At 37.1% G+C, this 21147-nt stretch overlaps 1 protein-coding gene across 3 annotated transcripts in view; it reads left to right on the forward strand.

Annotated features, from left to right (window-relative positions):
• Positions 1-12856, forward strand: part of LRRC4C (leucine rich repeat containing 4C) — a 99528-nt gene extending 86672 nt beyond the window's left edge. For all 3 annotated transcript variants that reach the window (XM_062577039.1, XM_062577040.1, XM_062577041.1), the window contains one exon: positions 10898-12856. In XM_062577039.1, coding sequence (XP_062433023.1) covers positions 10940-12856 — 1917 coding nt within the window. In that variant the 5' untranslated portion in view covers positions 10898-10939. The remainder of the gene's footprint in view (positions 1-10897) is intronic.
• The last annotated feature ends 8291 nt before the right edge of the window (positions 12857-21147 follow it).

Below are 21147 nucleotides of genomic sequence, written 5' to 3' on the forward strand. Positions count from 1 at the left end.
CTAATATTTTATCAAATTTAGTTTTAAATGTCAGAGTATGCTGGTCTTTTAAAACATCATCACACCCTTTAATAGGCACACAAAGCGTATATTCCTGTGGAAATGAGATTTCTAGAGTTCTGAGTCTTAGTCCTGCCTGTGTCGCTGACAACTTTCATTACAGCGTATCCGCGTGGTCTCTTGTGGGCTGCTGTGGGCAAGCTTCGCGCTACACTTTGATGCAGACTCCTCTTGCACTTGGGGCCAGGTTGGAGCAGTGCTGCAAGGCACATTAGCTTAAGGTCAGCGACAATCTTATCAGTTGCTACATGGCTGTAATTTGGAGGAATCTGCACCTAGTCAGCATGGATCGTGGGGCTCATGCTTGCAAAATATCATGTAGACCTATATAATGTTTTGCTAGCTGAATGAATGTGCTGATGCCTCAGTTTCTGCAGTCATAAACTAAAAATAATATCACCTATGTCCCTTTCAGAGGCCTTGTGAGAATGCATTTCGTTTGATGTCTTATTAAGGCAATCCAGTCAAGGATGGATTATTGTCAAAACTCCGTTGTGTGTAAATGGCACTGCAGCCCCTACGTTTATGCAGCTCCCAATGACAGAAGTATCAGGTCAGAGTTTGTTGCTCAGATCCAGGAAGGTATTTGTAGGTAGTTGTTATAGGCCCCATGAGTCACCACATAGTTTCATTCTTAATTTTATTTCACTTGCTGTCTCCTAAATTGAATTGAAACATTTTCCCACTTGTAATATTCAAAGGTGTACAAATACTGTATGCAAGAGCACCTGTGACCTATTCATTGCTCAGCAGTGATAGATCTGGTAATAATGTGCTTGCTATTCTGGCTGTGCTGCACTTTGGTAACACCTAGGGTTTAATTGAAATACACTCTGACCTTGGTTTTGTTCGCTGGGCATAGAATGGACATAATGACTATGAATCTATGGAGGGATATTATTTCAAAATGTCGTATTACTAATTTTGGCTCCCAACACCCTTTTGGAAAAAAAAAATCAAATCTCAGTAAAAAACAATGTGCTACAGTTTCATAAAGTCCTAAAACAAGCAATTTTCCAAAAAATTAACTTCTTATTTCTCTGTTCCTATTTTTTTTAACCAAAATGCTATCACAGGATGATAATTGCATTGCCCCTAACAGTTTCATATTCCTTCATAATTAAATAAACAGCTTGTAAACTGCAGACCACAAAATGCCTGTGTTCCGCTCTTACCTTAAGGGGTTTCCATAGTTACGAAGGACAAGAAGTTTAACCACCATTTGCCAGACTCGAGGCTATTTGAAGCCTTAACTTTTTATCTTTTGTCTTTTTCTCTTTGTCTCTTTGTTTATTAACAGAATAAAGGAGTAATTTGGACTCAGTTAGTCACTACAAATGCAATGATGCAAAATGGACTCTTGTGCTTTCGTGTGTTATTAGCTGGATATGTTTCTCACCGAAGGTCTTCTAGAATAACACATGCTAGCAATACAGCCTGTAGTTACCAAGGGTATGAAATACATACCTAGCACTTCTCCAGCTCAACATCAAATAACTCAGACCTTAAAAACAGGAGAGCACCTCTCTTAAAACAGTGTTACTGCATAGAAATATTTAGGCAGATTTTAAGTCACAGTTCAAAAAGCACTGCTGCAGATTTTGCATTGCTGCTCTAATATAATTCCCCTTCACCCTTCAATCTGTTCTGTTTTCCAAATTTACAAAATGAATTTGGAAAAAATGCACTTTGTAAATCACAAACATGATTTTTCATGCCACTGGCATGGACTATCCTCTGACTTGTTAATCTCAAAATAATCTCAAGATCTTTCTAGATAACTTCAAAGTTTACTGGAGCATCTCTGTTGCCAAAGCACAGAAAGTACTGTTGATTCACAACTGTATTATATGTTCATTAACCTTACATAATTGGCACAAATATTTCTATCTCCTGCTTTATATTATCTGCTGAAGTCAAGGGCTCAACAAGGCTCGAGGAAACTTTGTACAAGTAACAAGAATATTCAGCACTGGCACATTCAGTAGGCAAATATGCAAATTGTAATTTAAGAAAGGATGTTAAACCCTCAGGCTTTGGGCTTTAAAAAAGATAAACACTAATTTTATGAGATTTGGAAGAAGCTTTCTTGAGGGCAAATATATATTCTAATTGCCAATTTTTGTCCTTGATCTTCATTGTACCGGTTGCTTTTGTATATATGTTGTTAGTCTATGTGGTGTTCTGATCTGACATTTCTTACATCTCTTTCTATAGACTGTGAACAGGGAGAAAACCTTGGAAGGTGCAGGGGCTGAAGTCTTGGATCCTGCCAACGTTACGCTTTTTTGCCTTTGCATCCTTTAAAATGCTGTATTGTAGCATTCCATAGTCTTAACCTGCAGAATTTTGCCTGCTAGTTAAAAATCTTGCAGTCTTTTGTTGAAAATGATGTTGATTTACATAATTTAATCTTTCTAGATGAAAAAATGATAATACTCTATGTGACCAGAACTAGCTTTTTTAAAATGAAGTATTGCTGTAATACCTTTAAATAGATGTAATCTTAAATCATTGTTAGTCTGCTTAAAACAAAGCAGAACTGCTGCAGCGTTCCAAGATAATGACCCCCATATGACAGGAGTGAAAACTGCAGTGTTTTGGAACCCTGCTTTGGACTGTCATTTATTTTTTTTACTAAAGATTGTTTTTTTTACTAATTTTGTTATGATTCACAGATGCCTTCCAAAAGGGAGTCTGTGAGTTTACTTTGATAATAAAGCAAAAAATGGATTAAGAAGGCATTCTTTCAGTAATTATAGAGCTATTGTAACTTAACCGTTACCAACTGAGGTATTTCTAGCATGATGATTTCCTGGAGGTGCTTACCTGACGTTGGTTTTTATCATGGTTTTCACATGAGAGGTAGCAGCATGCTGCTCTAAGTAACTTAAAGAATTTTGTTTTCAGGGCTATTGCAGAATTTCTTCTGTGAAGTTGCCTTGTTTCTTCCACATAAATATCTGTCCAAAAGAATATAGAAGATGAAAGTGGGAAGAAAAAAACCCTCAGTTTTATCAACTGAATTAGTGAGGTGAGAAGAGTGAAGTAGGGCTTGAATAACCCAAGAGATCAGTGATAAGGTAAAAAACCTTTCTGCCTGTATGCAGTTGGTTTGAATTGAGCCCAAGTCAATACAAAATGAAAATTCCTAATGTCTACATGGGGTCTCAAGAAAATGAATCCAAATTAACTTTGAAAATGGACTCGCTAAACTGAATTACATTCTTTTATGGACACTGTTAATTAAAATTACAGTGGCCTTGATTCAATTGAGCTTAAATTAGATTCTAAATAAGATTGACCACACAAAGATTTAATGCAATATAATTAACCCATTTTCAAAGTTAATTCCAATTAAATTTCTAGAATGTTTCTGGGTGTACCTAGACTAGTACCTGTCTGTACTTTAATTTAATAAATGAATTTAGGTCAGTTCATGGTGGACAGCTCGTAGGTTGCTCCTGTTCACACCACTGTGAGCAGTCTCAACAGAGAGATTGGGACTATTTTGGCTTTTTCACCCTTCGGGTGACATCGTGGGAAAGTACAAGGACCTACAAAGAAATCAACAAATTACTCTTAATAAAAATCAGTATTTCATACAGAAATATCCATTACATTTTATCTGATGTTTTCTGCATTTGTCCTACAAAAGTAACAAATGTTACCAGTTGTATTGAGGATACAATGTGAAATGAAGCTTGGGAGTAAAAGAAAATTAAGGGACTTGCCAGACTGATGTAGTCTGAAAGTCTGTGAAACCTCTTGATTTCTGTCTAAAATGCAAATAATCTTGCCTGGACCAACGTGCACTAAATATCTCAATTTTTAAAAAGGTCTATTTCAGGTTATTTATGTTAGCTGAATTTCTGGAGAAAACTGCAAACCTCAGGAAGATGTAGTAGAGAAAAAATGAAATTGTACTGGAAAATAAGGGGTTAAAATCATGCTGAAAAAGAAAGATGTTTTCTGTAAAACAAAATGAAAGAACAGACGAAAAAGGCAGACTGGATCAAACTCATCCTTGATTGAACTCCCCTGAAATCAGTGGTGATTCAGTAGGATTAAATATGTCCAACCACATTTAGGTCTTACAGGTCAGTGTCTTACTAGCTCAGCTGAGTCTTAGATGGTTTGCAGAAGGGAAAGGCGGAAGCATCTATGGTATAGCAATATCAGCTCAACCTCCTACACTTCTAGCTCCAAGGGGCCGTAGGGAATCCTGGCTGTGTCCCATAGCCAACCAGTGAAACACATAAAGAGGAGAGCAATTTGCATGGTGAGTGTCTCAATTTACCTAATCTCCTGAGTAATCAATTTGCATTGCAGGGCTGCCTATCTAGCACTCTGTGCCCTCCACTGCATTTAACTAAAAATAAAATAAAAACCAAATAGATAAAAGCTGCTGGGCTTTTAAACCTCCCAGGTTGTTAGGCATTATTGCAATGGCTCCCCAAACTGCTGTTGAGACTTTTAAAGTCCTACAGCAATGAAAAAGGAAAACTGATTTTTAAGAATGGAGGAAAGGATACACAGCTGTATAGTTGCAATGATGAGTTTTCACTGTAAAATAGTCCATTCAAAAAAAAAAAAAAAATCAGATGGGAACCAATCTATGAGAAAAATGAAACAAGAGATTAAGAAGAGAAAGACTTGCAATCATACTTTAGCCAATCTATTTACAGATTTTGCATGAAGTTTATTTTAACACTCTATTAAGAACATAGCATATTATTCCTTTGTTGGTGGCACAGAAATTCTAAAACAAAGTGGCGTTGTTGTACCATATATAGACAGTGAACAGCATGCAAAGTGTTTGCAATTCTCTTGAGCTGAAGAGTGCTGTTCTTTGGGGGCTGAGCCAGGTGGAAAGGAATTTCATGACCAAAAGGCAGAAGGTATGGTGAGCAAACCCATAGCGACGTGCTTCCCCCAGCCCGCCCCTTCACAGCCATATGGGGACACGCATCTGAGGTTGCAGGAGCATCTGCAGAGCAGATGTCGATCGAGAATTTTTGACCCCAGTGGAGCTCCTTGCCCACAGTTCAGTCTCTGTTCAGGGACAAGGGTTTGCTCTAACATATTTCGGTATTTTGTGCAGCTAAAATGGATTGTGTGGCTATTTCCTGATATCTAGACTAAAACTCTCCTGTCTTCCCCTGCCAGCAGTGCTGCCGAAAGGGGATCCGTCTGAAATCCTGGGGCGTTCAGGGTTCCTTAGAGTCAAAAGAGTCACCTCTGCATAAGGTTGTCCTGGGATTTAGGCCTTTTCTTTTATTATTATGCTTCTTGCTCTGCTCTATACAGAAACTATTTTCAATGCTCCACTGCTGATACTACCGGAAGAGACTTTCCAGCATAATCAGCTGCTTGACGTACCTCGCTCCTCTTCATATATTTGGAAATCTGCCATTCAATTTGTAGTTGTAGAGTGGCTTGTTTACTAAAAAATGCAGATATCTTTGCAAAGGGTTTTCCTCAATAAGCTTTTTAGAAAGGTATGGTGTACAGCATACATAACTGTGCTATATAAAGTGAAGGAAAGGTGACTTTTTTGAGTGCATCCACATGTTGTCAATTTAGTTGTAAAAAGTGATTTTAATGCTCCTTATCCTGGAACTTTCTGGCACAAGCCTGGAGGAGAATTACGATGATTTAATTGAATTTTTGTTGAGATTTAATCTGTGATGTAGTTATGATGGTTTAATTGTATACGGATAATTTAATCACCTGATGCGTCCTTTGTATACTTTCAGTATAGCAACATGCAGCATTACATCCTGCTTTTATATGGCAGATGCACAGCCATCAACCAAAGTGTGTTAGATGAAACTATATCATAAACCATGTATTGTATAATGGATTATGGCCTGTACATTTATCTATGATTGAAAAGAATCTGTGCGTTTGACATAGTGGCATAAAACCATGGTCTTTGCATTGCTCCACTGCTGAGATAATTCTTCGTAGAACACCAGAAAGCTAAGTATGAGTTGCCAGCAGCAGCTAAACTGCCAGTATGGCAAGTAAGGATCACTGGAGCTTAGAAAAATGTCTTTGCTACCTGCCATATCTCATTAGGCTGATGTTTGGGATTGGTATGGGACTTCTTTTCTGCAATCAAAGTCCACTCTTAAAGGAAAATCTGCCAGTGATCGGAATGGTTATAGCAACTTTACTCTGGTAAAATAACAAAAAATGAGCAAAGCACATCAGGTCTAAGGCCTAATTACGAAAAACAGAAAAATGAATTGTCTGTTCCCTTTCAATACACCTTAGGAAGGCTTCTCTGCACACACATGTTCAACAAAGTTAACTTGTAGTAGCCTAACTGCTAATTTCTGCAAGCTGTCCCTGAAGAAAGCTGCACTGCACCTCTCTGCAGAGGCCGATTAGCTTTGTCATTAATTCCTTTGGCTTCTATATTGGCTCTTAAGAAGTCAAAACATTTTGCTCAAAGGCAAATACAAATTACATTGGGACTAACTGAAGAAGTATCAGATAAGCTAGGAGCTAGGAGAGGAGAACGTGCGTATCAAGTGCCTGTTTGAGTAAAGGTTTGCTGAATTCTGTGGAAATAGAGAACAAACATTCCTATGCATGTATGTGTGTGTATGTATGTCTCCATGACCATAAAATATACATTACTGTACTAGAATGACAGATAATATATACTTTGATAATTAGAGCAATTCCAGGACCAGATTTAAGGTCATATTTGGAAACATAATTTAATAATTGCATGGTATATGGGGAAGTCACTGTGCAGTAAGGATTATCTTCAGCATTTTAAACCCCTTCTTAGATAAATACACCAGAGGGCACTAGTGTTATTGAATTGACCATAGAAAGTTGATGCTTTGGTACCAGAAAAATGCAAAAATATCCCTCAGAAGACGAAGAGTGTCAACAGAAACTAAAGAAGCTGGTTGATGGTCTGTGTTCTATGGCTTTATAAAGCTAAACCTTCCTGTGTGTCTCTAGCATAATAGAAAGATATTGAATAGCAAATTACTCTAGTACAGAGTTCCAGATGGGTCTTTATGTAACGCCCATTAAAATATTTCCATAATTTTCTTCAGAGCTTTAAATGATTTTTCCACTGTGTTTTTGCACTGGCTACATTTTTTCCCCAGTGTATTACTATAATTTAAAATAACTCTGATGTAAAATAACTGCATAAAGACTTCCAGAATGCTTAAGCTCTGAACTGTAGAGAGCTACCAATATAATAGAGAAAACCTTCTTAATACATTCATATCACCACAAAGAATCTCATTGCAATGTATTACGTGGCTCATGCAAAGTTCACAGGATGGAGGTGAGAGCTTGCAAGCAGTCGCCTGTCCTAGTTTCTGTTGGCATGGTGGCTTTTTTGCATCATCAGATCCCCTGTACTTCAGCAGTACCAAGGCCAGTTAATGTGGTCATGCATTTTGCTTCCCAAAGCGGAGGGAAAAAAAGTTTAGTAATGTAATAAATCCCAAGTTAAATCAAACAGTGGCCACAAAAGATGAGATTCACTCTAACTGCCTCTCACAATGAGAAAAAAAAATCAGAGAGGAATAGCAATATCTCTTATATATTAAACAGGATGTAGCCAGAGGCAGAAAAAACAAACATATCCAAACATAGGGAAACATATCTAGAACTTTCTGTCCACATATCAGTATATGGCAGTCCTGACTTTAAACTTATACACTCAAGGCAACAAATCCGAAATCAGTGAGCAAGTTTATATTTGACGTATACATACATTTAAATAATGTAGAAACGTTCCCTAAGGGGCTTTGAGAGAGCACAGTGTTGAGATGTATGGCTGATTGAGACATACTTAGCACAGGACCCAGGGGAGAAAAGTAAACGTAAATGCCAAAGGCTAGTTTGGCCTTCAGCACAAGAAAGGAGCTGTTCTGTGTGACTAATTCATTTTTTGATCCAGGAATCAAATATAGGGAATTTAATTCAAGATAAAACCAAAGCATTTCTTTTCAAAAACTTTTTGCAATTGAAACGTGGAAACATTTTGCTTTGGGTGGAACAGATTATGCTAATCAGGCTCGTAACTCATAAGGTTTTTATGTTCTTTTCCCTCGCCTGAAGCACATGGGTAGTGATGGAAGGTGAAAGTTCGGGTGGAGGTGAAGGGCATGGTGGGATTTCTAGCTGCCTTTGAGAGCTAAAAGTAGGAACAGGAGGGAAGTGCCTTGAAGTATTTGCAGCATGGTTTGACGTGCCTGACTTTATGGAGACTGGCAAAAAGGCAACTGAAGGAAGTTTGTGTATACACTGGCTGATGTTAAAGGTGCTTGCTCTCTCATATCCTTTCTTACTGTTGCTACACTTTCTTGTTCCAATAATCCCAGTTTTCCTACTTCTGCAAGGGGTATGTAGGAATGAGACTAGAAAGTAGCAAAAAGAAAGATAGAGAAGCTATGGTATCTTACAAAGTTAGCATTTAATAACAAATGGCATGAGATAAAACATGAAAGAATCCTGTATTTTTGCAAGCCAGCCCCATGCCATGCCAGCTATACAGCGATAGTTGGTGGCCCTGAAACTTAAGATAGCAGGCTGCATTCTCCTCTCAGTTACAGTTACAATGAAGATAATAAAATTGCAGCAGTGCAATGGTAAAAAGATTGGTTCAGTGTGTTTCTGTATCTGTTTTATTACTTGTTAATGGGATTCATTATTCAGTCCAAGTCCTTAGGGGATAAGATTTAAAAGAATTAAGAAAAAATGAGAGAGAGAGAGAAAAGACAAATCTACCGAATAAAACAAAACTAGAGACAAACAAAAAGTTTAATACAATCATATTAACGATCACGGAAGGTGGTTAATAACTATTCAACAGCAAAATTCACGGATCACAGATCTTAACTGAAGAGCCTGAAATTGGTATTATTCTCATCGATGTGATTTTGTCGACTTCAACAGGCAGATTCTTCGTCATGACGGTGTGAGATAGGAACTTGGTCCTTTTCACCCTCATTCTGCAGTTCTTTTTATTACAGTTTTTCTATGGAAGGGAAGTTGTCTTTCAGTGAATTTTAGTTGAGAGTGTTTCTCCCTCTGTTGTGGTCAGCACCGCTGAAGAGATTAATGACCCTGTAGACCTGTAGTAGAAAGGAAGGCAGGTACCAGAGCCAGCCCTCGTCAGGGTCTCGTACATTATCCTAAACCTGTGAAGCTGATGTTCTGGAGTACAGTGGTTAGCTCTTGGCAGAGGGAGAGGATAGAGAGCTGGGAGCAGTAACATCTGACACCACAGCCACAGGGTTCTCCAGAGACATCTGACAAAAGTGTAAGCCATGGAGAGAGAAGTTCAGTGACTTGCCCAAGGCTGCAAAACACATTAGTTTCATGAATCTTTCATAACAAGACTGATGTTTTATAAATAGCACTTATAGAGCAGATCAAACAAACAGATACAGCCCCGATCTTCCAATTACCATTCGCACGTTTTTTTACCATTATATTGGCTTTCTCTTCAGTAAATTATTAAACATGAGAGGAAAACACTTGCTAGGTCTGAAACACTGTAACAAGTTCAAAAAAAATGAAAAAGTAAATTCTCAAAAATATATTGTCTGAATATATAATTAGAAAAAAGTCTTTGCATTAAATGAAATGCAAGGTAATATATTTTCTTTTTGTTTGGGTTTTTCAAGAAAGATGGATTTTTACACAAAATAAAACAATTTAGAGCTTGGAGTAGATAACCTTAGTCTGACAATGTTTTGTTCTACTGAATACATGTATTATGCATTTGGGTGCTCTGGGTTATAAATATGCTTTAAGCTAGCTGTAATTTATAAGACTTCACTTTTGGCTGATTTATAGGAAATTTCATTAATCTCTACAGCGGAGGGACCTTGCAGTGAGCAGCAGATTGAAAATGAACTGAGGGCTGGGGGTTTTAAAAGCTACCACAAATGAATCAGGACTGAAAGACTTTGAATGGTAATGATCATTTGTAGTGGAAAGGTCTTTTTTCCCCATTGCACTAAGATCTGTAGGATGGTTTTTAGAGGTACCAATGAAATTGTCAACCCTGCAGCTACAGAGATATTTTTCAGCACTTAAATGGCTATTCTTATTTCTGTTCAGCACACATTTACTAACGAGTGTTTCTCTGCTGCTGCTTCCAAACAAAGAAATGGAGGAGGAAATATCATGAAACTGGATTATGCTGTTTAACAGTAGGGGAGGAGTGATGCTCAGCATTTCACACAACCTGTGTTTCATTTGCATTGTTGCTTTTTAAATCTGAACAAAGCAAGATCTGACCCTAACTTTTGCATCAGCAGCTATAATTAGTACTAAAGGCTTTGTCGTGCAGCAGTCACATTTGGAACAAGAGTTTCACCATACTCAACAGGAGTCTCCACTTGCTCTTCATAGTGTCTGTTAAGTCCTGTCTTAGAATGTACAGAAAAGGTTAAAGCCTTACCTTTGGATACTTTTATGATTCTTGTCTTACTCATTTTTGCCTATTTTGTCTTGTCACTACTTACAACTCTCTTCTTGAGTTAGAACATTTCTTTTAGGTATCCAACATAGTTGAACTTGTTATTTGCTAACCAGCTGCATATATTATAATTTGGAATGAGCAGGAAAAAAAATGTCTGGATATGTCATATCTCATTGCAAATTACAGCTGACACAGCTCTATGGAAAATAAAGTATGAGAATTTGTAAAAATTGTAGCTATAGAATTTGATGAAACTGGTAGAGTTGACTGAAAAGACTTGAAAAGCCTTTGTTTAGAGAGTGCATTTAAATATTCACAATTAATTTAATGTTCTCCTTTTGCCTTTTTTTCTTTCAGGCTATTCAAACTCCAGAAGGACCAATACCAAATAAATTATGAATGTTGAACAAGATGACCTTACATCCACAGCAGATAATGATAGGTCCTAGGTTTAACAGGGCCCTATTTGACCCCCTGCTTGTGGTGCTGCTGGCTCTTCAGCTTCTTGTGGTGGCTGGTCTAGTGAGGGCTCAAACTTGTCCTTCAGTCTGCTCCTGCAGCAACCAGTTCAGTAAAGTGATTTGTGTTCGGAAAAATCTGAGAGACGTGCCAGACGGCATCTCCACCAACACCCGGTTACTCAATCTCCATGAGAACCAGATCCAAATCATTAAAGTGAATAGCTTCAAACATCTGAGGCACCTAGAAATCCTGCAGCTCAGTAGGAATCACATCAGAACAATTGAAATAGGGGCTTTCAATGGTCTGGCCAATCTCAATACTTTAGAACTCTTTGACAATCGTCTGACCACTATCCCAAATGGGGCTTTTGTATACCTGTCAAAACTGAAGGAACTGTGGTTGAGAAACAACCCCATTGAAAGTATCCCTTCCTATGCTTTTAACAGAATCCCTTCTCTCCGGAGATTGGATTTGGGGGAATTGAAAAGGCTTTCGTATATCTCAGAAGGTGCCTTTGAAGGTCTGTCCAATTTGAGGTATTTGAACCTTGCCATGTGCAACCTTCGAGAGATTCCTAACCTCACGCCACTTGTGAAACTAGATGAGTTAGATCTTTCTGGGAATCACCTGACTGCCATCCGGCCAGGTTCCTTCCAAGGGTTAATGCATCTTCAAAAATTGTGGATGATACAGTCTCAGATTCAAGTGATAGAAAGGAATGCTTTCGATAACCTTCAGTCACTTGTGGAGATCAATTTGGCACACAACAATCTAACGCTACTGCCTCATGACCTGTTCACACCACTCCGTCTAGAAAGGATACACTTGCACCACAATCCTTGGAACTGCAACTGTGATATCCTTTGGCTCAGCTGGTGGATTAAAGACAAGGCACCCTCCAATACTGCATGCTGTGCCCGTTGCCACACACCTCCCAGTTTGAAAGGAAGGTACATTGGTGAGCTGGACCTGAATTACTTCACATGTTATGCTCCAGTCATAGTGGAGCCACCAGCGGACCTCAACGTCACAGAAGGCATGGCTGCAGAGATGAAATGCCGAGCATCAACCTCGCTGACCTCTGTATCTTGGATTACTCCAAATGGATCTGTAATGACGCATGGGGCATACAGAGTTCGGATTGCTGTGCTCAGTGATGGCACATTAAATTTTACAAAGGTAACGGTGCAAGACACGGGTTTGTATACATGCATGGTGAGTAACTCTGTTGGGAATACCACAGCTTCTGCCACACTGAATGTGACTGCCCTGGATAACCCTGGTTACACGTACTTTTCAACCGTCACAGTAGAGACTGTGGAACCTTCTCAGGATGAGGCACAGACCACAGAGCAGGTTGGGCCCACACCAGTTACCAACTGGGAGACCACTAACATGACAACCTCACTCACTCCACAGAGCACAAGATCAACAGAAAAAACATTCACCATCCCTGTGACGGACGCAAACAACGGGATCCCAGGAATAGATGAGGTGATGAAGACTACCAAAATCATAATTGGTTGTTTTGTGGCTATCACGCTCATGGCTGCTGTGATGCTGGTAATTTTCTACAAAATGAGGAAACAGCATCACCGGCAGAACCATCATGCTCCAACACGGACTGTAGAGATCATTAACGTGGATGACGAGCTTACAGGTGACACACCCATAGAGAGTCACTTGCCCATGCCAGCAATAGAGCATGAGCACCTAAATCACTATAACTCTTATAAGTCTCCTTTCAACCACACAACAACAGTTAACACAATAAATTCAATACACAGTTCAGTGCATGAACCGTTATTGATCCGAATGAACTCAAAAGACAATGTACAAGAGACTCAAATCTAAAACATTTATGACATTATGGGGTGGGAGGGGGGGACAACAAAAGACGGTTTATAAAAGAAATGACACAAATGACTGGGCTAAATCTACTGTTTCAAAAAAGTGTCTTTACAAAGAAAAAGAAATTTATTTATTAAAAATTCTATTGTGATCTAAAGCAGACAAAATTATGTGTATTCCTCAGAACCTGTTTTTGCTGCACTTATTTACCCTCCTCCTTCCCTTTTCCCTCCTTAACCTACCCTGATTCCCATTTGCCATATTTTTCATAGGAGATCTTGATTCCCTAAAAGAACTGGTCTAGGAAATTTTGTAAGAATTCTGTTACACTTTGGGAACTTTTATGGTGAATTCTAGTTGTGAGATTCGGTCTATTTTGTCAAAAATTTTTTTTCTTTTCCTTTCACATGCCCTTTTGAAATTATTCGACAGGGAATGATACATTAGCAGCAACTTTACAAAAGAGAAAAAAAAAATAAACAAGTAATTTTTTTTTCATGTAGTGACCTTCTCTGTATTTACCAAAAGGACCATTCTGTGAAGAAGTGGGAAAAAGTTTTTTTAAAAAAAGGAAAAATAAACAGGAAATTAATATACTTGTGCAAACCTGTGAAACCCATGATCTTTTAAACAACTCTAGAACCAGAATTTGTAGTTCAAACACTAAACTAAGATTATAAATAAAATATTGTTTTTCTGTACTTGGATATAGCTCATTTTTAGCGTGACTTTAAACATATTTGTTAAAATTTTTACAATCTTCTTCTGTGATGGTCCGATACATAATCACTTTAAAGAGAATAATTCAAATATTTTGAATTATTACCGAAGAATAACATAGTTTTCATTTTAGTATATGTAAACAACATACTGACAAACAAGGATGCTTGACTCTTAATGCAAAATTATGATGATTCATTCTAACAGTATTTTCATTTATCTCCTTTGTGTTGAGAGATATATTCCACAACATCCAGAAAAGTTCTACAAAAGTTCTACAAAGAACTTACTAAACAATGCTGTTTTTCTGTTACCTGTAACTGTCAGTAAAAAAAATTCATCTTTGTTTCAAAGCTAGTGTTTTCCAGGTCAGTTGTTTTGGTAGCCCCTCTAGACATAAATATAACATTTGTTATACATATATAATATGTATATATAATACATATATGTAGATGCATATATGTATATATAATACATATCAGATCCGCATCCCTGTGTTCAAAATGATACCAGAATACTATTAAAGGAGTAATTCACAGGAAGAAGTCTGAGGATTTTGGTTTAACAAAGAAGAAAATTTGAAAAAACAGACTCAGCCAACTCAGACTCATTTACTAATAGGAAATGTACACCCTTTTCCTTTCTTTTTATATGTCTTCTGGATTTACCTTACTGGTGAATACCCTACTTGTATGCTGAAAGCTAAAAGGACAGCTCTGTGTAAGAAACCCAGCTGTCAGGAGACTAGTCTTCCAGGTGTAGAATTTCTGCTAGATTAAGCTACTTCATGTGTTTGCAAGTGAGTAAAAGAATTTTAAGAAGATTTAGAGTAGGTAAAATAATCTTATGTATCAGGTCTGAAAGTCTTTTCACTGCTTTCCTTACTTAACTGACTATGAGTCTTGGCGTGTTCTGCAAGGTAAATAATGTTCTTGGTTTTTATCAAAATCTCTTTGGAGCATTCTAGTATACAGGAGCATGCAGGGTGAAGACCCTACTGAACAGTATAATTCTCTTCTATAAACTTAAGAAGGAATTTCTGCCAAATAGTTTGAGAGGGTAAATATCTCTTATAGGATGCACAGTTCTCAAGGTTGCAAGTGAATGTTAGAGGAAGAAGACCTGATTTAAAGACACCGCTGGAGATAGGTGACAATGAATCACACCCTGCAAGGACTCTGATAAGTATTATGCACGATGAAACCCCAAGTCGTATAATAATCGCAAAGAAACATTTGGCAAGACATTATTCTTTGATGTAGTATATGAAAAATAATATTTACACTACGGGAATTTTAATAGAGGGCAAAGATAGACCTGAATGTGAAATGCTGAAGTAGTCATTCCTAGCTTGGCCTCCTGTTTCTTCAAAGTACATTAGAGCATTTCATTAGTAATCTCTTTCAAGCGTTGTGATAAAGTCTGTGCAGAGACATTGCAAATACATTGCTGTTGCCCATCTGGTAGTAACATCATGTCCAATATATTCTTATGACCAATGCTTATCTGACTGTATACAAAAAATTATTTCTAGAAAACCTATATCTGGGCCATCTGTAAACAACAAGTTTATGTTAGAAAATAATGGCTACTCTCTAACTAGTATTTGTTAAAGTGACTTGTGGTCACCGTGGTTTTATAAACATACTGCTTTTACAAACTCCTGAAGATTAAGTGGAAGAGGCCTTAAAAAAGAATGAATAACTATTGCAAAGTGGGACACAGGAGTCTTGATTCCTCTATTAATTGATACAAAATAATGTCAGTGACTGCTTTAAATAATATATACATTCTTACTGAGTGTTAATCATTTATATTGGCTAATCAAATAAAAACTCCGTATCTTTTAGATATTTCTATTTACTCCATATAAGGTTACGTAAAAGGCCTTTTGGTGTGTTTAGTTGCAAGAGGATATATATTCTGTAGAAACTATACTAGCTATGACTTTCTCAGGGAAGACATAACTTTTCCGCCTTGCAGCCCTAAAGATTATTTATGATTCCTTCCTACTTCTGTAAGACGCTTGTTACATTTGCAGATTAACAAAGTGATAGAGAACATCACAACTCAAGTTACGAGCAGAGCTCGGCACTAATGTGAACGGAGCGCTCTGCAGTCTGGTTTTGCTGCTCAGATCACATGCCACTGCAGCTTGCTACTGCTCCCGAGGCTGCGATGTTAAGAATGAAGGAATGAGTCCCTGTATGGCAGAGCACAACAGCCAGAAAGCTCTCATGAAATTTTCCTTGCAAGTAGATGGGGTATGATGTAAAATAAATTGTGCAACAAAATTGTGATCTTGATTGTGAGCTATCATTTTGTAGTGTGCTCCTGAGAAAGGGTGAGGTATTCTTTGGTTCTTCTTACAGTGTTTGAAGCTATTTGCCTGTTATCCTGTAGAAATACAAAGTGCAAACCATTTTCTCTCTGGAATAGTCACCAAGTCTTATAAATCTTGCCATACGCAGAAATAACATGTGAAATGAAAATTTCATTCGATTCACAATGCAAGATAGTCATTTTATTTTTCTTTAAAAAAGGAGAAAAAGTTTTTAAAAAAAATTATATTTGAAAATTATCATAGTGTTGATGTTTGGGTTTTTTTTTTCATTTTTTTACTAAAATATTTTACTGCATTAAAAATTATGTAGTGGTTTTTAAGATTCCCATTGATGGCATTATGGGTTAATAACAGCATCAGAAAAGGGATATCTGAATTAATATGATATTTAGATTTAGCTTCAAAGTCTTATGAAAATATTTCACAACCACTGTCACAAACTTTTCTATATCAAGTATAAATAGTCCTGCGGTCTTTTAAATGATGAGGGTGGAAAATCTTTCCAACCTATTATCCCTTTTCTAAAATTTATATTCTGGTATTTATGTGTCGTGGGAAGTTTGTGAAGTTTAAATTTGTAAAGTAAGTAGATGATACTTTCATGTAAAAGCTGCTCGCATCATGACAATAATGCTGCACTAAAAAGTTACCAGCAAAAATCCCCCAGACAAACAAAAATCTTTATTTGGCTGGAGCAAGATTCTTGCTGCCCTCTCCATAGTTACCTTGTTCCTTCTAATGTTTTGCTGTATATACATTATGTAATCTGTTTTTTTTTTTTTTTTTTTTTTTGGGGGGGGGGGTGGTTTTGTTTTTTTTCTGTTCTAGAATACTCTTCCAGACAGAGCATGCCAGGGAAACCTCAGTTAAGTCATCCTAACTCCAACCATTGCAGGTTCCTGTTTAGCATTCTCTAGGACTTCAGTCCACACTGGCATGCAGAGTGGAGGATTCCTTAATTTCTTTGATCCTCTGGTGCAATAGCAATACATGAGTCATCTCCTGGATTAGAGAGAGAGTTTTCATGGATTATATTTTCATCATATTTAAAGTACAAATTGCAATATTGCGATTGGTTTATTTCAGAAACAGATTTTGAATTCTGTTGACTTAAGTACTTCTGTTTCTTTCGTAGGAGGTTGGTTAAATGCAGCTAAGTTATAAAAAATAAAAGAAGAAAAATTCACCTTGGAAAGCTATGCATGCAGGGGTGTGTGTGTGAATTATTAAAAAAGGTGACTGTGCAGATGAGATTAAAGAAATAAAAAAGAGAAAGAATGAGTTGAGAGAGTCTGTAGTGAAACTGAACTGGAATTAGTGGACCACAGAATGAATCCAACCCCTATGACTAATTTAATTCTGTAACATGTAATTCAATTTGATTTAATTCACTCATTTAATTCCTCAAAAGGACAGTTAGTTGTCTCAGCAAGGAAATGGAAATCTGAGTTCTGTTTCTGAGACTACTCACACGATATCAAGCAAGTCTGGTTTTCTGTTTCCTTCTTCTTGGCTTGCTCTTTCTGTCTAGCTGCTCAACTATTATTTTCCAAAACCCTCTTCCTGAGTCACCCATATCTCCAGCCTGTCTTGGTACTGAATTCCAGTGGTAAGCTTGACAGCTAACAGTTCCCTGCTGTGATGCTAAGCAGAGCCTTCGAAGACCTGGGCACTAGGAATTTAAGTCTATTTGGTCTTTAATACTTGATACTAAAAAGCAATTTCATAAATCATTTATATGTTTTTGAATATTGTGTATAAGATTATACTTGTTGATAACCTGCCATGAGTAAGTTTAACAATCTTCCAGATTGAAATATTTTTTTTTCTGTTGGAATATACCCTTCCTGTGATCAAATATTTGATCAAATTCTGAAGATTTTGAGAACAAATACCCATTTCTTTGGATATTTGGACTATAAAAGATTTTCAGATTATATAAAAGTCCACTTAAAAAGAAAAAAGACAAATAGCAATGTCCTCAGATTCCTAAAAAGTAAATGTCGAAACAAAAAATGTTTTCCCATATTTTTCCTCTCCTCACCTTTTTCTTTTTTTGGTCAAGAACAGTTTCTCTATTTGACTCTGCAAAGTCATAGAGGCCTTGTAAAAATGAATAATAAAGCTGATATGCTGACATGTGGCATGCCTTATGCACAGGACTTCCACCAAAAAATGATTATTTTGTTCTATTGCCTATGTCAGCAGTGTTTTGATCAGGATGGATATGAGTAATTATTGTTGGAAATACTGTCACCTCTTGTTTCTACCTGAAGAAAGATCAGCTGTGGGTGTTTCTCTTTTCATCTCCCTGCTGATTTCTAACTCTGCTATGGGGAAGCAATCAATTCTGTACTGAAAAGGAAGCCTTAGCCCACCTACCACAACACTGAAGTAGTAAAGGGCTGCTGAACCAGGCAAGGTAGAGGGAGAACGGAAGGAAATGCAGTGGTAATGGGGAAGAGGAGCTCTGTGAAGATAACAGCACTATGGGGAGAGAAAAAGTTAAATAAAGAGGAAAGAAGATAAAAAGGAGTGAGAAGCTCTTCTATCTTTTCTTCCCCTTCTTTTCTTCTCATTCCGTGCTTTTTGTTTCTTGGCATAACTGGATAACAGTTAGACACACTGCTGAATGCACTCTAAAAAAAATCACACTGAAAACTATCTGAAGGATTATATGTAAAGATAATAAAAACAACAGTGTATAGATTTAAATTAAGTATGGGTCAAACTAGTCTCAGAGGACTATTTAAGATGTTATGATATTGTACTAAGACACTGTGAGATTACTGTAGCAACACACAAAATTAACTTGAAAGTCTGAAAAAAACTATTCGTACTTTATCAGTAGAAAATAGTTTACCTAGAAAAGATGTGGAAGTGTGCATATTGGGAGCACCTAATGGGCATTTTCTATATATAAATACAATTTTAATATTGGCCTCTGCTATTTTTAAAATTGATTCCCTAAAATTAATCTGGAAGAAGCACAGAAATGGACAAAGATGATAGCAGTGAAACATTTAACCTAGTAGAGATTTCCTTTTCTAACTTTTGTGGCTATTTTCAGTAATGCTGTATTTTAATTAGGAAATGAGAGACTAGTTGTTACATGCTTTTTCCTCCTTTGTCCAGTTAGGTGAGGATAACATTTTTGGCTAGCTAATACCACTGGTCTTAGAATTTGAGAGGGAAAAATAGATACCTTGTGAAACTCCTGGATTTTTTTTTAACTTTTTCCTCTTCCCTTTACAATCACATGTAAATTAAAAAAATAAAACAGTAAGATACAAAACTTGCCTCTGCAGCAAGTCTTGTGAAGATGCAAGATATATATGTACTTGCCAATTTTTTGATTTCACTCTACTTTGGTGTAAGGGAGGGTAGGAAGCCCAGCTAAATCCTTCTTATAATTTATTTCATGATTCTTTAGTTTTCTGATATGCTTTCTCCCCCCAATTGATCAAAAAATTTCTGTAGATTTTATTGTATTCATTCTAGAAGTTTTATTCTTTCTTTAATAGTTTCGACCTTTTTTCTACCTTCAGTTGTCCCTCTATCTATTTTTGCAAGAGCTGAGTCTTTTCTTATTGCACAGTTCCTGTGATGCACTGTCTCAAGGTCTGAGTTGCCCCTGCTGTTTATCCTCCCTGACTTCGTGAGAGCGCTGATGTTTAGTGTCTGCCCACAGTCAGTCTATCCCTTTGTAGCATTGCTTGGTTGTATAACTCTTTTTTCCCATAACTGAGGGCAATCAGTCCCTATAGTTATTAAGATATTTCATCTACACAAACACAAAGTTCTACAATTCTACAAAGAATTGTAGAAGTGTATGATAATCCAGCATTAATTTCAAGGTTTAACAGCAAAAAACTGTTAAGCTGCTGTGGTGGATCATGTATGGCTACAGAGTATCAGCAGGACAACCTGGCTGGTGTAAAGCAATTCTGCCGTGGCACAGAAAATCACAGGAAAGATCTTATCTCTGGATGGGAGGAGGAAACAGTCTCCTGTGAAAATTGTTCAGCATACCTGGTAACAAATAAGATAGGCTTTTTATTATTATCGTTAAGATATTCTCTTATTTACAATTCTTCTACTCTATTGATTTCTGAAATCATATTTCATATGTGGCTGATTGAGGTGCTTCAAGACTGGCTTTCAGTTAACATTGCTGGAAGGATTGGGTCAACCTGTTTTTAGAAAGGTTTCTTTCTGCTGACCACAGTTAATTATGGTCCTTTTTGGAGTGATAATTAAATATCACTACAGATAGAGTGGTTGTGGAAGCATGTTTCTAGAAGTGATGCCAGAATTTTACAAGTGTACTAATCTGTGGCATCTAATCCACTGGCAGTGATCTGTTGCTCTAATTTAATTTTGAAGTCAGGCTGCTGTTGGTGTGGTTCTTTAAAGGTATGCCTGAAGTGTGTTAGAAACATTCAGTTTCCATATCTGCTTTCTTGCAACCAGTCTTCTGCGACAAACTTTTTCTCTATACAAGCTTTTTTTTAGGGCACAAACCTAATCACACACATTTCAAATAGACCATAGTATATACATTATAGGATAATAAATGTAATATCGCTTTCCCCTGAGTTTAGCTTTGTGGTTAAATTTCTATATCCTCATTCAAGTTTCTATCAATACATCATCTCCACATTAGTGAAGCTACAGAGTGTCTGGTAGCTAAAACGCTCTCTTTGGAGGTAACATTAAGCAAAGGCAAATGAGTCATCACTATATGTCTGTCAATTAGATAAAAGCTGCTCTCTGTCCATCCTTTATAGTAGCTTCCAATAGTCATGGTTCTCCGCAATCCTACTTGATAAGATTAATTCTCTTAATTCCTATTTTAATTTCTCAGGGTGCTTCAGAGAAGCGACACAGATAATGGCAGAAGAAGTTGGTAATTTTGCTTCCAGGACATACCCTGAATCCAGATACTGTTTGCATAAGGAGCCCATGAAAATAACTGTTAGAAGAAATAGATCAGTCAAGACACAAAAGATTCAACCCAAATATAAATACATGCTTTCCTTCATTGTGTACACATACACATAAATATATATATAAACTGTTGTTGCTTTGATTTTAACTGGAATTCTCTATAAGATGCAGTATACGTCCTTTATAGGTGTGTTGTGATGCCAGACGTGATGCTAGCATGCCAGCTGGCATGCTTAGCAGAGGAGGGAAGTCAGATGCAAAAAGCTTTCACCAAAGGTGA

The sequence above is a fragment of the Rhea pennata genome, chromosome 5 (assembly GCF_028389875.1).
Source record: "Rhea pennata isolate bPtePen1 chromosome 5, bPtePen1.pri, whole genome shotgun sequence".
NCBI lineage: Eukaryota > Metazoa > Chordata > Aves > Rheiformes > Rheidae > Rhea > Rhea pennata.